Source organism: Pseudocercospora fijiensis (assembly GCF_000340215.1).
Source record: "Pseudocercospora fijiensis CIRAD86 unplaced genomic scaffold MYCFIscaffold_2, whole genome shotgun sequence".
In the NCBI taxonomy this organism is placed as follows: Eukaryota; Fungi; Ascomycota; class Dothideomycetes; order Mycosphaerellales; family Mycosphaerellaceae; genus Pseudocercospora; species Pseudocercospora fijiensis.
The window spans coordinates 3,784,241-3,799,673 of NW_006921533.1; the positions used below are offsets into that span (position 1 = coordinate 3,784,241).

General features: G+C 53.2%; 8 protein-coding genes across 8 annotated transcripts; 5 read left to right on the top strand and 3 right to left on the bottom strand.

The window, feature by feature from the left end:
* Positions 1–989: 989 nt before the first annotated feature.
* MYCFIDRAFT_39486 (uncharacterized protein) lies at positions 990–1,850 on the top strand (the record flags this gene model as incomplete). Its single annotated transcript, XM_007924205.1, has 1 exon — positions 990–1,850. One exon carries the CDS (start codon positions 990–992, stop codon positions 1,848–1,850), a length of 861 nt encoding a protein of 286 aa, XP_007922396.1.
* Positions 1,851–2,119: 269 nt separating this feature from the next.
* Positions 2,120–3,680, top strand: MYCFIDRAFT_82074 (uncharacterized protein; the record flags this gene model as incomplete). The annotated part of the gene is made up of 2 exons (XM_007924635.1): positions 2,120–2,582; positions 2,668–3,680. 2 exons carry the CDS (start codon positions 2,120–2,122, stop codon positions 3,678–3,680), a joined length of 1,476 nt encoding a protein of 491 aa, XP_007922826.1.
* Positions 3,681–4,567: 887 nt separating this feature from the next.
* Positions 4,568–4,922, bottom strand: MYCFIDRAFT_133060 (uncharacterized protein; the record flags this gene model as incomplete). The annotated part of the gene is made up of 2 exons (XM_007925326.1): positions 4,568–4,685; positions 4,738–4,922. Coding segments are annotated over 2 exons (303 nt in total), but the record flags the coding sequence as incomplete, so codon positions are not given.
* A 213-nt stretch (positions 4,923–5,135) lies between these two features.
* Positions 5,136–7,820, top strand: MYCFIDRAFT_161734 (uncharacterized protein; the record flags this gene model as incomplete). The annotated part of the gene is made up of 1 exon (XM_007925327.1): positions 5,136–7,820. One exon carries the CDS (start codon positions 5,136–5,138, stop codon positions 7,536–7,538), a length of 2,403 nt encoding a protein of 800 aa, XP_007923518.1. The 3' UTR covers positions 7,539–7,820.
* Positions 7,821–9,869: 2,049 nt separating this feature from the next.
* On the top strand, positions 9,870–10,097 carry MYCFIDRAFT_171938 (uncharacterized protein; the record flags this gene model as incomplete). The annotated part of the gene is made up of 2 exons (XM_007925328.1): positions 9,870–9,941; positions 9,966–10,097. 2 exons carry the CDS (start codon positions 9,870–9,872, stop codon positions 10,095–10,097), a joined length of 204 nt encoding a protein of 67 aa, XP_007923519.1.
* A 78-nt stretch (positions 10,098–10,175) lies between these two features.
* Positions 10,176–11,323, bottom strand: MYCFIDRAFT_171939 (uncharacterized protein; the record flags this gene model as incomplete). Its single annotated transcript, XM_007925329.1, has 3 exons — positions 10,176–10,414; positions 10,445–10,703; positions 10,799–11,323. 3 exons carry the CDS (start codon positions 11,321–11,323, stop codon positions 10,176–10,178), a joined length of 1,023 nt encoding a protein of 340 aa, XP_007923520.1.
* Positions 11,324–11,810: 487 nt separating this feature from the next.
* On the top strand, positions 11,811–12,704 carry MYCFIDRAFT_161738 (uncharacterized protein; the record flags this gene model as incomplete). Its single annotated transcript, XM_007925330.1, has 2 exons — positions 11,811–11,845; positions 11,915–12,704. 2 exons carry the CDS (start codon positions 11,811–11,813, stop codon positions 12,618–12,620), a joined length of 741 nt encoding a protein of 246 aa, XP_007923521.1. The 3' UTR covers positions 12,621–12,704.
* A 214-nt stretch (positions 12,705–12,918) lies between these two features.
* On the bottom strand, positions 12,919–14,720 carry MYCFIDRAFT_52514 (uncharacterized protein). Its single transcript, XM_007924369.1, has 3 exons — positions 14,666–14,720; positions 13,649–14,273; positions 12,919–13,544 (listed from the first exon to the last, which is right to left on the bottom strand). The coding sequence occupies exons 2-3, from the start codon at positions 14,202–14,204 to the stop codon at positions 13,213–13,215; spliced, it is 888 nt and encodes a 295-aa protein (XP_007922560.1). The 5' UTR covers positions 14,205–14,273; positions 14,666–14,720; the 3' UTR covers positions 12,919–13,212.
* Positions 14,721–15,433: the final 713 nt, after the last annotated feature.

Genomic DNA, 15,433 nt, shown 5'->3' on the forward strand with positions numbered 1-15,433 from the left:
TGAAGTCGCGCTGTAGGCAACAACGACTGGACTTCGGCAATTCAAGACACGCTTCTTCCTTCGACGCACCCGTAAAGCTACCTTCGTCTTCCGCGCGCACTCAGTCCACCAAGGGCGGCACAATGTTCTCCTCTCAAGTACAAGGGCGCATGGTTGAGCTCTCTAGTGATGACTCTGATGGCAATCTGCCATCTCCACGCAAGATCATGAACAAGACAAAAGCGAAGAGCAGAGGGAAACGGAGCACATTGAAAGCAGACGCGCAACAAGAGGAGGTAGACAGCGATGAAGACGATATCGTAGCACCGAGTCGGCGAAGCCAGAGGCCCAAGGAAGGCCCTCTCACGCGCAGTTCACGAACGGACGTTCTAGTGGATTCTGATGACGAGGGTATCATCGCCAGAGCCCCACGGCCAGTGCACGTCAGCGATAACGAGGAGGAAGAAGACGACTTGCCTACAACCGCCGGGACTCAGCGTCGTCAGAGGAGACGGTTGCCGAAAGACGACTTCATTGTAGAATCTCCCACGCCTGAAGACAGCGACGGAGATCTTGTCGAGATCGAAAAGTCTTCAAGAAAGCGACGAAGATCGCTGATCGAGGGCAGTGGAGACAGCGATAGGACACCCAAGACTCCCAGTCGGCGACGCATTAAGCGTTCGCGACGAGCGACCCAGCAAGAAAAAGACGACCTAGCAGAAGACCTAGACTTTCTCGGTCCCAGCAGTGATGTGGAGTCCTCCTCGCGACCGGCTCGTAGCACGCAATCGGCACACATGAGCGCTCGGGAGAAGGCACTGGAGAGACTCAAGCGTGCTCGAGGTGCGAATCTTGGACAGGTGCAGGAAGAGGAGGAAACAGCAGGAGAAGGTTCCTCGGCAGACTCTGTCGATGAAGCCAGTGGCAGTGATGATGTGATTGGGATGGATGATGACCATGACGCCGATGAAGACGGAACAGCTGCTCCTAGATTTCTGTCTTCGCGCCAGATGTTCAAAGAGGATGCTGAAGATGCAGACTTCCTCGCAGAAGATGGCGATGACACTTTGGGCGCACCGGAAGACGTCCCGATTGAATTCACGAGATATGCCTCCATGAAGCCAAAAGAGCTGTTCGAGTTTGCGGTGGAGTGGATGGTGCAGAAGAAGATCAACCCAGCATTCCAAAAAGACGACCCTCTGTACAAGCTCACATTTAAGAAGTTGGATGACGAGGTTCGTGGTCTCGCTGCATCCAAGTTCACGTCCTCGGCATGGACGGCAGTCTTCACGACTGCGCTGAATGCGCGACCCGAGATGCGCTTCGATATGATTGATCGAGCTTCAGCTGAGCATTGGATGAGGGACAAGTGTGATGCCTGCAACCGGACGAACCATCCAGCGACGTATGAGATCCAGTTCATTGGCAAGCCATACCATCGAGACACTCTTGAGGATATTGACAACGGCGAGGACGACGAGTCTGATTCTGACTCTGACACATCTCAATTCGGGGGAGAAGGCCGTCAGGACTGCGACGGGAACGGCGTCCAGGTCGCTTCGACGGACACTATCTTCTACGTAGGCAAATTCTGCTGCGCCAATGCTCGTACCGCACATCAGCTTCAGCACTGGAGATTTCATCTGAACGCGTACGTGGAGGTGTGGCTAGAGCGTCAAGGGTATGGTAGAGCGGAGGAGTTGTCCAGGCGTGACAAGTGGAGCACTAGGAAGAAGCGCAAATACGCCAACAAGATTCTGGACCGCATGAAGCTTGAAGGCGAAGTGAAGGTGCTTTGGAACAGATTCCGCGAGTCTATCGAGGAAGCCAGGAATTCAAAGCAAGGCAGATTCGAGGCCCTCACTCCTTAGATACTTGGTTGGAAAGAAACTTCGGATTGACTCTCAAGATTGTAGACAGGTAGGACCAGTCTGTTTCCTTGTATTGGACCGACCCTCGCACCATCGCGGTGGTAGCATGAGCGGCATTGCTCCTTCTCTCAAGCCAGCAAGTGGGTCCGTGGCAGGAAGGTGCCTTGAACGTTCATTCCTTCTCAGATCCTACTCACACCACACCACACCACACCACGCAAACAACCTCTTCCACAAGATTGACTTGAAAGCTGATTTGGATCGCCACGATGGCCGCTGATGACAAGGACATTGTTTGCCCAAGTCCCAGGGCAATGGCATTCGCAATATCTGTCGTGCGCTCAAAGCCGCCTGAGCTTGCAGTAGCAGAATACATTCGACTTCTCCGACAGCACATTGCTCAGGGTCGCAGAGAAAATGCGCTTAGCTCGGTATATCGTCATCTCGACAGGTCTGCCTTTTGGCGTTCCGAGTTCGAAAGAACGAAAGACGCCCTTCACGCTTCCGAATCACAAGCTGTGGATCTGCAGCTAGAGATTGAGAAGCTGAAAACGAAAATGGAGCATTTGAAAAGCAACGCACCGAACAAGAAGAGAAAGAAACAAGACATTGACACCATTCCTGTCCCACGGTCGCCCAAAAGGCCAAAGCGGGAAAGCTCACCGCCGAGAGCGCTGTCCGCTGCTGTAGACTTCTCCTTTGAAGCTGAGTATCATGGTGCCGGCAAGATCGGTAAGTCAGTTCTTGTGCCAAACATCTGCGGTGGCTAATTAGATAGGCAACGATCTCTTGCACAGTGTCTATTCTATGATCACAGCGTCCAAAGGTCACCACAATCTTGATGAGAATGAGATCGCCCATCACTTGCTTCGAGCGACGTCCGCTCTACCACAGATCATACAGCGCGAGGTAGAGAGAATCACGGCCGAGGGAATGTCAGACAACAATCTCTTGGGCAATGCGTTGACTGTTTGCTCCCGAGCTGCTAGCGCTGTGATCGTGGCATACAGCAAGCTGAGTCCCTCTTCGGGCATCGCAGGCAAGGCTACGCATGCTGTCGTCTTGATGTTCAAGGACTTTCTGCGAGACTTTGAACTCGTATCAGTCGGCGAAACCAAGAACGCGCCTGATTCAGATCGAGATGCCAGCGCTTCTCTCCCGACAAAGCCTAAGGGCAAGGCTAAGGCCGGTCATTTCACAAACATCAGGTCAACGCCCCGCCTCAGCCTGTACGCCAACTTTCTTGCCAGTACGATTGACAGATTGGACCCAAACAACGAGATGCACAAAGCTTTATACGAGGGCTTCGCTTATTGTCTGCTAGAGAGACTGGGCGACCGCTTGTACACAACAGTCTTCGGGCAACGCAGGGCTCCGACACTCGAAGATGAGATCCTGAGAGGTGCCGCAGTGGACACTTCGAACGAGGGCGAAGCAGCGAAGCATTCCAGCAGCACCAGCGAATGTGAAGAGACGCAGATGCGGTTGGAAGCACCCTATCTCATTCATCTGCTTAACCGCCTGATGCTGTCAGCCCCGGAATTCCTTGGCTCTAGCAAAGGAAGAAAAAACAATGCCAAGTCCGCGACGAAGATGTCTCTGTCCCTGTCGGCAAGAGAGAGCCTGCAAAGAACCCTTGTGAATTGCGTCTTTGGAGTGCGAGAGGAAGGCGACGATGACTTGTTCAAAGAATGCTTGAAAATGCCGCATGCTCGTATGGACTCCATACCGCTACCCAAGATCAAAGAAGCCAATGTGCAGGACTGGTTCAAAGACGAGCTTTGGCGGCTGTTGGGATGGGAAATACTTGCCAAGGAAGGAGAATGGTGAGGACGATAGAGCGTCGAGAGCGTGATGTTCAATGAGCTAGCTCTCTGACTCTGCGGGGTCAACCTTTTCCCTTTGCTCAGTCGAATGTCGAGGGCTTTCCAGTTGTCACAGGAACAGAATGTAATGATATACTTTGCAAGATCACCTATCAAAGAAGTGATCAATTGTCGCAAAATGCAAGCAACGTGAACGTGAGTTCAACTCGAGAATGTCCAAAGGGTGGCCAGCGACGGAGAGCCAAACAACCATTGTTCTGAACAAGTACTCCGGAGTCCATGGTAGACTGTGTCGACGATGTAAGGATTGCATTCAAGATGCAAAATAACGGTTGGCCCGAATATTGAGAAGCGCAAGAAGAGGAATGAAGCAAAAGTTCAGAGGTCCTACCCGGAATCCTGATACACTGTCAGAGACTGCAACGTACAACAGGCATGGTGCGGATGTGCACTTACGAACCGGGGTTACCGGAAGACTGAAACTGTATATCAGAATCCGAGGTGCTCTACAGCATGAGAATTAGTACCTGATAACCAAGTGTCGGATCGAGAGGTTGTACGTACAACCGCTACACCTTTTCAAGTGGTTAGCCAGTGATTGCAAAGATCGACTTGTGGTTGGAACTCACTATAGAACCAAGCGCACGCTCGAGGGCACGTGATATGTTGTCTTGTTTCTTTAGCTGTATATGAACCTCCAATTGCAAGACCGAGAATTCGCCGAGCTTTGAGTTCGTTGGTCTGGAAGATGATAAAACGAGAGCCGGTATGTTGACCTTTGGAAGCATTCTCACCTAAGGTCTAACTAAGCTCATCTCAGATGTGCTTATGGGGCACAGTGAACTGCCATGACAGCGCTAGTCCCAACAAGCAGCTGTTGCAATGCGGGTATCATCCACCATGAAGCGTCGAAACAAAGACAATGTTGTCCCCGGGTTGTAACTCATACTTGTCCTCGCCCTCCAGCTCCCAGTCGGCATCATTGATCAGTACAAGTATACCAGGTCGTCTTCGAGAAATCAGCTGTAGGCACTTCTGGGCGTGGAATAGCTTGTCCTTACACAGAATCATCCAGGACGAACATGTCTTTCCGCGGATCTTTCATAAGGTTGTCGCATAGCCATGCAATGAGAAACGCTACGCTTGAAGGTTGCCCTTTGGCATCTCGCGCTGATATTGAGACTCTGTGCTTGCGTTGGTTGGAAAAGAGCAGCTCAAGCCCGCCGCTGAAATGCTTAGAGATGGGACCAGAGAGAGGGTTGAAGGAAAGAGACCTACGTGAATTCGACGGTGAGGTCTACTGTGTCTGTGTCTGCCATGGTGATTTCGCGTTTGGTGCTTTGACGCGGTGGAGTTGGATGTCGCGGCCGCGCGAAATTGGCAGCTGGCCCAAGCTTGCCAAGCCGAGAAAGAATCACAGCTTTCGGCGACAGAAAGCTCAGCGTGACAGGACAGGAAAATGGGGCAGACAAGCGTCGAATACATTGCCGCAGGAGGCAACCGGCACCCTTCCGCCGCGGACTGGGCCTCTGAACTGTTGGTGTTCGGCGCTGGCAGCAACATAGCGCTGTGGAATCCCGACGACGCAGACCATCGTGGAGTCACTGCGCTCTTGTCGGGCCATACCGACACGGTGAACGCGGTGAAGATTCTGCATCGAAACGATCGGCGGTTTATCATTAGCGGAAGCGCAGACAGGACGGTTCGACTTTGGGCTGCCTCAGACCAGACGCCTAATGGCTACCATGCGGCGCAGTGCTTGGCAGAACATACTGGCTCTATCAATGCAATTGCTACTCTTGCAGGCTCCTCGATCTTTGCCACCGGAGCCGCGGATGGGACCGTCAAGATATGGAGTCTGGAAAATGCCACCGCCGAGCTGATTCAGTCGATTTCGCTGACGCCTCGATATTTCCCGCTGAGCCTCGCACTGACCGCTCTATCCAACGATGTTGTCCTGCTTGCAGTCGCCGGCACTTCGAACAGCATACAGCTCTACGCAAGCGACCAAGTCAGCTATAACTTTGCGCTGCAGGCCACATTGAGTGGACACGAAGGCTGGATTCGGTCGCTGGACTTCACTAGAGAACGTCGCGACGACAGCACCGATGTCCTCCTTGCATCGGCCAGCCAAGACAAGTACATACGTCTCTGGCGCCTACATCAACCCCAGGGCGGAACTACAATCGACGACCTAGACACAGCTGGCATTGCTCTTCCTACCGGAAAAAAGTCTCTATCAAACAAAGCGCACCAGGTTGGTAACCCAGAGGCAAAATACAACGTGACGTTTGAGGCACTCCTCATTGGTCACGAGGATTGGATATATACCGCAAGATGGTCGCCGAAAGGAGACGAGACTGGAAACCCAGTACTACTATCTGCATCAGCCGATAATTCACTGTCCATTTGGCATGCAGACGCTGCTTCTGGTTTATGGGTCTGTAGTAGCAGACTCGGCGAGATCAGCTCTCAGAAAGGCTCCACCACAGCCACCGGCTCCACGGGTGGCTTCTGGATAGGCCTTTGGCGGCCGAGCGGGCAATCCGTTGTCAGCTTGGGTCGCACTGGAAGCTGGCGTAGATGGGTGTGGAGTTCTCCCAATCATGTGTGGCTGCAGCAGATCGGCATCAGTGGACATATCGAGGAGGTGCGAAGCCTGACTTGGGCTCCATCTGGCAGCTATCTCCTCACCACTGGCTCGGATCAGACCACACGATCGCTGTCCCCCTGGAGCAGGAATGGCAGGAGCTCATGGCACGAAACATCCAGACCACAAATACACGGCTACGACCTCAATTGCATCGCCGCCATCACTGAGCACCAGTTCGTCTCTGGTGCCGATGAAAAACTCTTAAGAGTCTTCAACAAGCCCAAGGCAGTCGACAGCCTCATGGCTCGGCTCGGCAACTTCTCACAATCAATGGCAACAGATTTACCAGACGCTGCAAACATACCAGTGCTTGGTCTGTCGAACAAAGCCGTTGCGACTGTGGACGATGATGATGCGATCGCTCATCTACAGAACGGTAATGCGGATGAGCGCGAAACCGTTGATCCTTCGGCTGTTATCCATAGATCCACACTCGATTTGCGCCAACCCCCTTTTGAGGACCATCTCGCCCGACATACTCTCTGGCCAGAACATGAAAAGCTCTACGGTCATGGATACGAGATCTCGACCGTAGCCACAAGTCACGATGGCTTGTTGATTGCAACTGCTTGCAAAGCAAGTGCAGTAGATCACGCCGTCATCAGGCTGTATGAGACCAAAGATTGGCGCGAGATAAAGCCGCCCCTGACAGCGCACAATTTGACTGTCACAAGTCTTGCTTTCTCACCTGATGACAAGTATTTGCTGAGTGTCAGTCGTGACAGACAATGGGCTGTTTTCGAACGGGAAAATGACAGTCCAGGACTTTACACCCTACATGCCACAAATCCCAAGGGCCACTCCCGCATGATCTTAGATTGTGATTGGGTACCATCAGCTGCAGGACCTGCTTTTGTGACTGCTGGCAGGGACAAGTCTGTGAAAGTATGGAAGCTGGAAAGCGGCAAAGCACAATGTGTAACTGCACTGTCCGCCAGCAGCTCTATAACTGCAGTCGCGGTATCGCAAACAAGCACGTCCATCCTCATGGCGTTTGGAACCGAAGAAGGAAATATAAGCATCGCCAAGCTGGATGCTGGGACGCTGTCGGTCGAAGAACGCGCTGAGATTGACGATGCCATCAGTCCTTCACGGGCCGTCAATGCTCTTCGCTGGAGGCCACGTGCAGAACCAAGAGTGACAGAGAGAGGGGAACAGTTGGTAGCAGGAAGCGATGACTTTTCTGTGAGGATGTACAACATGGCATGAAAGACAAGCGGCATGCTGTCGATATCTGCAGCTTCGAGGCCAACAAACATCATCCGTCACAAATTGAAGCCGATGGAACCATTTCCCACCAACGCCGAACTCCTGCCGCTAAGTCGACGACACGGGCGAAAAAATACTACAGCTCCCTCAAATTCCCAAGCAACGACCACAATAGGTCAAAATCCAGGACACATCCAAAGTGGCCGGGCACCGACATTAGTCTCTCGCTCAGGAGTTCTTTCATGGCGCTGCTCTCACGTCAGTCTCAAATACGTCCCTTTCAATCACAATACAGCACTTACGGAACCTGTTCTAAAGGACTTTGGCAACAGTCTTGATCTGGCCTTCCGGATAGACGAGCCGGAATCGAGTCCGATCAGATGTGATTGTGAAGCGTTACCGAAGCCAAACTTGCTAGGCTTCAAAGACCAATGGGTAGATGCATAGCACTCAGACCATCGCTCTCCCTTGGAGGATCTTGCGAGGGACGAGTTGCGAACTGGACTGCTGCACGGCGTCGGTGTATTTGAATCTTGGTAGGTCCTTTCATCATCGGTTACTCCAGAATCACTGATTTCCGTGATCTCTGTGACAGTGACGGTAATGTCTCTCGCTTCTCTGCATGTCAATCGAGCTCTTCGAGACTCTGCCATACCGGCCTTGGCCAGTCTGGACTCGACTTTCCGAACAATATACTCCATTTCAGATGAGCAGAAGTAGACCCCCAGTAAGTTGGGTTTGAGTTGGATGTTCCCGTAAAGCGCTTCGTTCTTTGTTGTGAACTACGAGGTGTTCACAGACTTGGTCGTGTGTACGAGGTTTTTGCTGATGTGGATCAAGCTGCTGGAGCACATCTCAGGGCGAGGGCGACTCCGAAAGCCTCATGCAAGCCATAGCGGGCTGTGCTGTTCGAGTAGTTGCCTGGTTGGTGGCTTGTCTTGGCGTAGCTGAAAGTACAGATTGATGTCTGCTTTTTGCAATGGCTTGCGCAGAGGCTGGCAAAGCGGTATGCACACATTCTACAGTATCGATCATACCTATCAGACACTCCTTCACACTCACAGGACTTCTTGCAATCGACAAAGATCATCCGCCAATATGCTTCCAATGGTTGCGACCTCTCACTCCGTCCCGGAAGTTTTTGGTTCCTTCATTCCGAGGATTCACGCCGACAGTGCCGCGCTTGCATAGCCATCCCCAACTTCATCCCGTTGAAAAGCTTCGATATCACCTGCTGTCAGTAGGCGTAATGGGAAGCCAGCATCCTGCGAACCATGTCGGAAATCCAAGGTAGACTACAAGACGCGAATGAGATGAAACCACGCTGAGTTGTGCACCTAGATCCGTTGCGATCACGAAAGGCCTACCTGTGGGCGATGTCTGCATCGCGGAATAAGCTCGAAGTGCTTCTACCATCCTGCTCCCTTGACCAGACCACGGGCATTCCCTGGACATGACCTCCACGGACCGCCTCATCGTGCTCCTAATACCCCCTCTTCAGCATTGGACTCTCGTTCTTTAGAGCATGACGTTGGCGGTTATGAAGCCATTGACGCTGCGCGAGAGATTGCCCGAGGCCGGGAGAGGTCTCTCTTCTCAAGTCCGGAGGACAGCAGTCATGCCAAGCACTTCAAGGCAGTGTGTGATATCCTCACTCACTTGCGGAACTTCACCTTGGTTCATCGGCTTGTCGAAGAATACTGTACGCATTCGCAAGCGGCACTTGTACCAGCACCCAGTGAGTCAAGCCAGCCTCACAACCTCTCTTTCATTAATACAGCCCAGCAATCATGAATGCATACAACACGCCTCCAAAGTCCCTGCGTCTCAAACAGGAATAGTCTGCTAATTAGAAAGACCGCGATATGCCGCAATTTGTTGACCGAGTTCCATCGCTTACAGTAATACTGCGCGCCATCCCAAATATTTCAGAGACGCTTTCCGCTCTCGATACCAGTGACGATCACGATTTCGAAGAGCGGATTGAGAGTCTCGCACACGATGTGCTCACTACGACTGCCCTTCCAATAGAGATGAGCTCAGACATGGAATGGACGGAGTTCGTCGACGTGCATACCAAGAGTAGCACTCGGTTGGAAATGATTGGTCTCATATACACCATTGCAGGCAAGGCCTGATTTGACCGGATTTCCTCAGACCTAACCAGTCGGCTTGCAGAGAACCATCGATCACCAGCTGGGCCGGACTCAATATGCCGCCCATGAAATCCGGACTGACACCGAGCATTGTCAAACCCGCTGTTGACTTGCGTCGATAGATCGAGAGCACCCGAGGCCAATATTGGTTAGTGATTGAGGATTAATATGATGAATGCTCAACATACCGCGATATTACGATCAAGGAATTATTATTCTGGGATGTGTACATTTGGAGGGTACAAAAGTTCGAGTTGCACACATTCAAAAGCTGAGAGAGATGCATAGTGCGAGACGGCCCTCGGACTGGGCGGAGTTCAATTCTCGGAATTCGCTATCGGTTGCAGCTGAACCTGCGATGCAACAACGCAAATTGATAACAATATTTATTGCATCATCATGAGACTTTTGCTGTTATTATTGATGTGGTATTGCTATACGCTGCTTTAGTAAAGCTCTAGTCAGAAGCTCCTGTGTTACCCTATTTTCCAGCAAAGTTTCGCTCGAAGAAGCCGCTTCTACTCTTGCACATGATTGGGAGCTGTGGCGTTAATTGCCCTTTCCTGCCTTGGTTAACAAGAGCTTGGTGAACTCCCGGATGGGTGATGGGTGAATGATGCTCGTAGCTCGACACCTGCTTGCGAGAGAACGAGGAAGTTGGTGCGAATGACGGAGCTCTTTTGAACATCTCCTCATGAAGAGGACCGCATTGCAATTCCGCTGAGGATTTTGCAAATTACAAGTCAACACTGCATCCAGCCGAGATCCATGCTGAAGAAATCCAAGGACCTGCCCCAAAGTGTTCTGCAACGCTCTTCCTGCTGGAGCTCATCCTGTGGGCGAAAACCTGGTGATCTTGTATAGAGCCTATCCTTTGGAAGCCGATGTTGGCTTTGATCCTATGCTTGGCTGCCTTGTCGCTCGAGTGGTAACACGTGCTAAGCGTGTTACAGACCATGAGGCCCGATGGCAAAAAAGGCAGTCCGCATCTGGCTAGTTGGACCAGATACTTCGAAATGGGGCATTCAATCCTTCAGCTGGGGCGGATCCGGCAGCGTTAGGCGCAGCTTTAAGGTGTCCAAAGCTAGGGGGGGGGGCTATCACCATGTCTCTCCGAGTCCAAGACCTTGAAATCATGAAATCATGTCTGAACATGGCATTAGCTGCTCGCGAAACTTGGCGGAGAAATGGATGCGCACCTGCGTAGCCCATTCCGTCAAATCCCTGCAAGCTTTTATGGCGAGTGCATTGCCATTTGCCATCTAAGCGCTTCCATTCGATCATTGACATACTTTGCTGAGCTACTCCCTCGTGTATGCCTGTGATCTCCTCGTTGACGCACATCTGGGCAGTTCCTGCGCCAACGTGCACCATCGTTGTCACGTCCACCAGTTTCACCGAGTATTCCGGGTTGTCCTTCGTTACGGAGCACAGCGTAGCGAGAAGTCCATGTATGTCGAGGAAGACTTGCTCATGCAAATACCCGACGCTGGCCACGAAGTCGGGCGCCATTTGACTCCAGGCTGGCGAGGGTAGGGTGAAGTCGCGAACGTTGATCGAGGTTGCGAAAAGTTGCACCTGGGCTTCGAGATAGTGCACTGTGGCGTCATGTTTCTGGTTGTTGGGCATGGCGGGTGCGAGGTATGGTGTCCATCATCGAGGGCGGCATTGCTGCAAGCAGACACTCGGAGAACTGACGGGGGTGCTGTGTGGTGCTAGAGCACCAGCGGTGGTGGGTTGGGTGGGCGGTGAGGACCTCGGACGTCTGGCTCTCCCAATGCCATAGTCTTTGCCGTGCAAATGAGTCACTGTATGTGTGCTGCATAGCCTCTGCGGCAATGCAATCGCACATGCCATTGTGCCATTCTTGGCGGTGATGATAATGTTTGACATAGCCGCCATCGGATGATTCATACTGACTCTCCCACTAGCGCGCCTCTGAGATCTTCAGCCCCACGTTCGCTTTTGCTTAAAACTCCAACCACGACCCCCAAGCTCGACGACACCATTCTGCGCACGCGATCAGACAACATCCCGACTTCCTCACCCCAGTACACAGACAGATTCGCCGCCTTACACAGTACTCAAGGGACACATCAACCACCCGCGCAACATCATGGCGGTCCGCGCCTCATTCGAGAACTCCAACGAGTACGTCAAGCTCTGCTCTGCTCGTTTACAAGGATACCGTAGCATTTCAGCTAACCAACAATCATCCAGAGTCGGAGTCTTCTCAACCCTCACGAATTCCTACTCTCTCGTCGCAGTCGGCGCATCCGAGAATTTCTACAGCGTTTTCGAAGCCGAACTTCAAGACGTCATTCCCATCTGCCACTGCACAATCGCCGGCACGCGCATTGTAGGTCGCCTCACGGCCGGAAACAAAAAGGGCCTGCTCGTACCCACATCCACAACCGATCAAGAACTCCAACACTTGCGAAACTCGATACCAGACGAAGTCAAGATCCAGCGAATAGAAGAGAGATTATCAGCACTCGGGAACGTCATTTGCGCCAACGATCATGTGGCGCTCGTGCATCCCGACCTGGAGCGCGAGACGGAGGAGATCATCGCAGATGTTTTGGGCGTGGAAGTTTTCAGGCAGACGATTGCGGATAACGTGCTGACGGGCTCCTACATGGCGCTCTCGAATCAGGGCGGTATCGTGCATCCCAAGACTTCGATTCAGGACCAGGATGAGCTTTCGAGTTTGCTTCAAGTACCACTTGTCGCAGGCAGTGTCAACCGGGGCAGTCCAGTCGTTGGTGCCGGGATGGTGGTCAATGACTGGATGGCCGTGACTGGACTCGACACCACAGCCACAGAGTTGAGTGTGGTGGAGTCGGTATTCAAGCTTGGCGAAGGAATGGGGCCCAGCGCAATCAACACGACTAACAAGGAAACTATGGTTGAGTCCTTCTACTAGGTTTTCTTGCAGGGGTATGCGGGTCTATGAGCGTGGCGTTGGGGGAACTTATACAGCAGGCATATTCACGACATCATGCCAATTGCGGCCGCTTCAGGAGGCGTGCGAGTGTATGGACGCGAGGCTCTGATGGCCACCAGCGGACCATGCAACACGATATGGAGAGGAATTCGTTTAAGAGAAAAGCTACCATAGTAGCACGCTAGTACTACTTCAGTTAGTGTTCGAAGGAGACAGCGAGACGATTTTCAACGATTTTCCATGTTCATCCTTGTCAAGCTGGCTGTTATGCAAGGGACGGGAGCTTCGATGTGGCATTCAATTCGTGGCACAAGCTATGTGCAGTGGCCCTGTGAAATACCTTAGATAAAACGCCACCACAACATCAAGAAACCGCACGCCCTGGAGTATCTCTCTGAATCCCGCCAAACGCCGATCATGTCCTTAGCTAGCTGTCCATGAGACAAGTCTCCCATGAGCAGTCTCTGAATTAGTCCGGGTTCGTGAAGGCTTCTGAAAAGCGTGAATCAACGGCAACTCTGCCGCCGCCTGTAGTAGCTTCGTCAGAAGCCTGACTCTGAGTGTCCGCAGTCTATGCGTCTTCGGCATCGGCCTCCTTCTCGTCGACATCAATTGTGATGCCATTCTTCTGTGCGGCTTTCTTCCACTGTTCGCACTCGGCCCAGGCGCGCTGACACTCAGCCTTGAGCTTATCGCAGCTTGTGCTCAGCTCAGCAATGGCTTGCTCGGTGAGAAGCTTCTCCAGCGTCCACTTCTCGATGTTCTGAGTCTCGTTCTCCTTGAGCTGCGTAATAAACTGCACGGCACGAGCCAGAATGCTGCCTTTGTTCTTTTCGCAGCCTGGAACTATCTTGGCGAGTTCGTTAATGCCCTCGTTGATAGTCTCTCGACGTCGACGTTCCACTGCTAAATGTCAGCTTCCGGGCATCTTTGAGCGCATTGGAAGACTTGGCGATGGAGTTGGTGGCGGAGGAGTGCTTCCTATCGAACACATCACGGAGACTCACCTTCTTTATGATTGTCTCTTCGCACTTTATGCCATTCCTCGGTGCCAACCTGTGGTTTGGGACCGTTAGAGCCCTTTCCTGGTCCGGATGGAGATGTTGCGCCATTAGAATTCGCCTGACCAGAGTTGGGACCGATATCGAAGTCGCCGAAGCTGTTAGATCGCCCGGGAACACCACTGGCTTGGTCGATTGAGGAGCTCGTGGGACGGTCGTTCGGCGGTTCAGTGGGCTGGGTCATGAAAGCCTGTTCTGTGGATTGAGGCACGGTCATAGTATGATGGTAGGCCATCGCAGCAGCAGCAGTGTCACTCGCCGTCGGGCCTCCTTGTTGGTGTACTTCGGCTTGGGGGTTGTGCTGATGATGGAGATCTCCCATGTCCGGGTCGGTATTGTGTTGATTCAGAGCGGCGGCGAAGTCCATATTGCCATCGTGATGTCCCATTCCATCGCCTCCATGCATGTACTGGTGCTCGAAGTCGTCGCTCATGTTGGGTGGTGCGCGTGGATTCGGCATATCGTTGGCGTCGCGCTTCCGTTTTGCAATGGCAGCAGCCATGGTCGGGACTCGCCTGGACGCGCGGGCTCCCCTTCCGCAGTCAGAGGCGTCGCGTTTCTATACGCTGTCCTGCGCAAGACATATTAGCTCGTGATCAATCTCTCGCGTCTGCATGTGATGCGCATCGAGCAGTTGAGGTCATGCGATGCGGCTGGCCAGTGGCAGTGGCAGTGGCAGTGGCAGTGGCAGGTGGCAGGTGGCAGCTAAGGACGACAGTCGACGAGAGCTCAAGCGAGGATAGGTTGCGGCCATCGCTCGTAGCCTCGTCGCCTCACAGCCTCGCCTCGCCTCGCGGACGCTCAGTGTCGTTCGTTGTATGGCCAGCTCCATGCATCGAGCGTCGCTACGCTGAGAGCATGGCGATAGCATGCGGTCGCATGACGCGGGCTTGCGGCTGCGCATCGGTCCAGGCTCTTTGCGCAGTGTGGTTCTGTCGACGGGCATTTCATCGTGCCACTTACACGGCCTGAGTGATTCCCGCAACTCCCTCTCCCTTCCCGCGTAGTAGTCACCTGATGATGGCTTTCACGTGCGTGTTGTTCAAGTCGGGTCGTCGACGAGATGCGGCTTCGGCTTCAACCGAAGCAGGGTCCGTCCGCTCGGGCGTGCTTGGCAACTCACTCACTTGGACGCGACGGGCGACGGGCACGAATTGCGAAGCGACGCGATGCAGACGGCAACAACAGTAACAGCAGGATTCGTGCGCTCTCAATCAAGCAGCTCGTGCGAACGAGATAGAGAAGCGATCAGGTGCAGACACGGCGGAGGTGATCAGGTGCATACCAGGGCCCCAACCGTGACGGAAAGGCAGCATGTGATTGGCAAGCTCACCCACCTCCTCCTTGGACCGCGCGGGGGCCACTTCTGCTTTCTTTGTACTCAACTCAACCCTCCCTCCTTCAGGAAACATCCGGAGGCTTTGCGCTTTGCCTTTGCGGAGAGCCTCACACGCCTGCACACGCCTGCACACGCCTACGGAGTACACACGCCTGCCCACGCCCACGCCCACGCCCCCGCCCCCGCCCCCGCCCACGCCCAACCCGTCACGCGATCCCCTCGATCCCCGATACATGTGTGGCATCCAACATTGAAACTTGAAAGGTCGAGAGGGCCAATCAGATCCGCCCGGCGTCGGCTCCGTGCCAACCATGTTCCCGTCTCCGAGCACCGCAGGCATGGCCTTCATGAAGATATTGGAGACATTGACCCACACGATAATCCATTCTCGA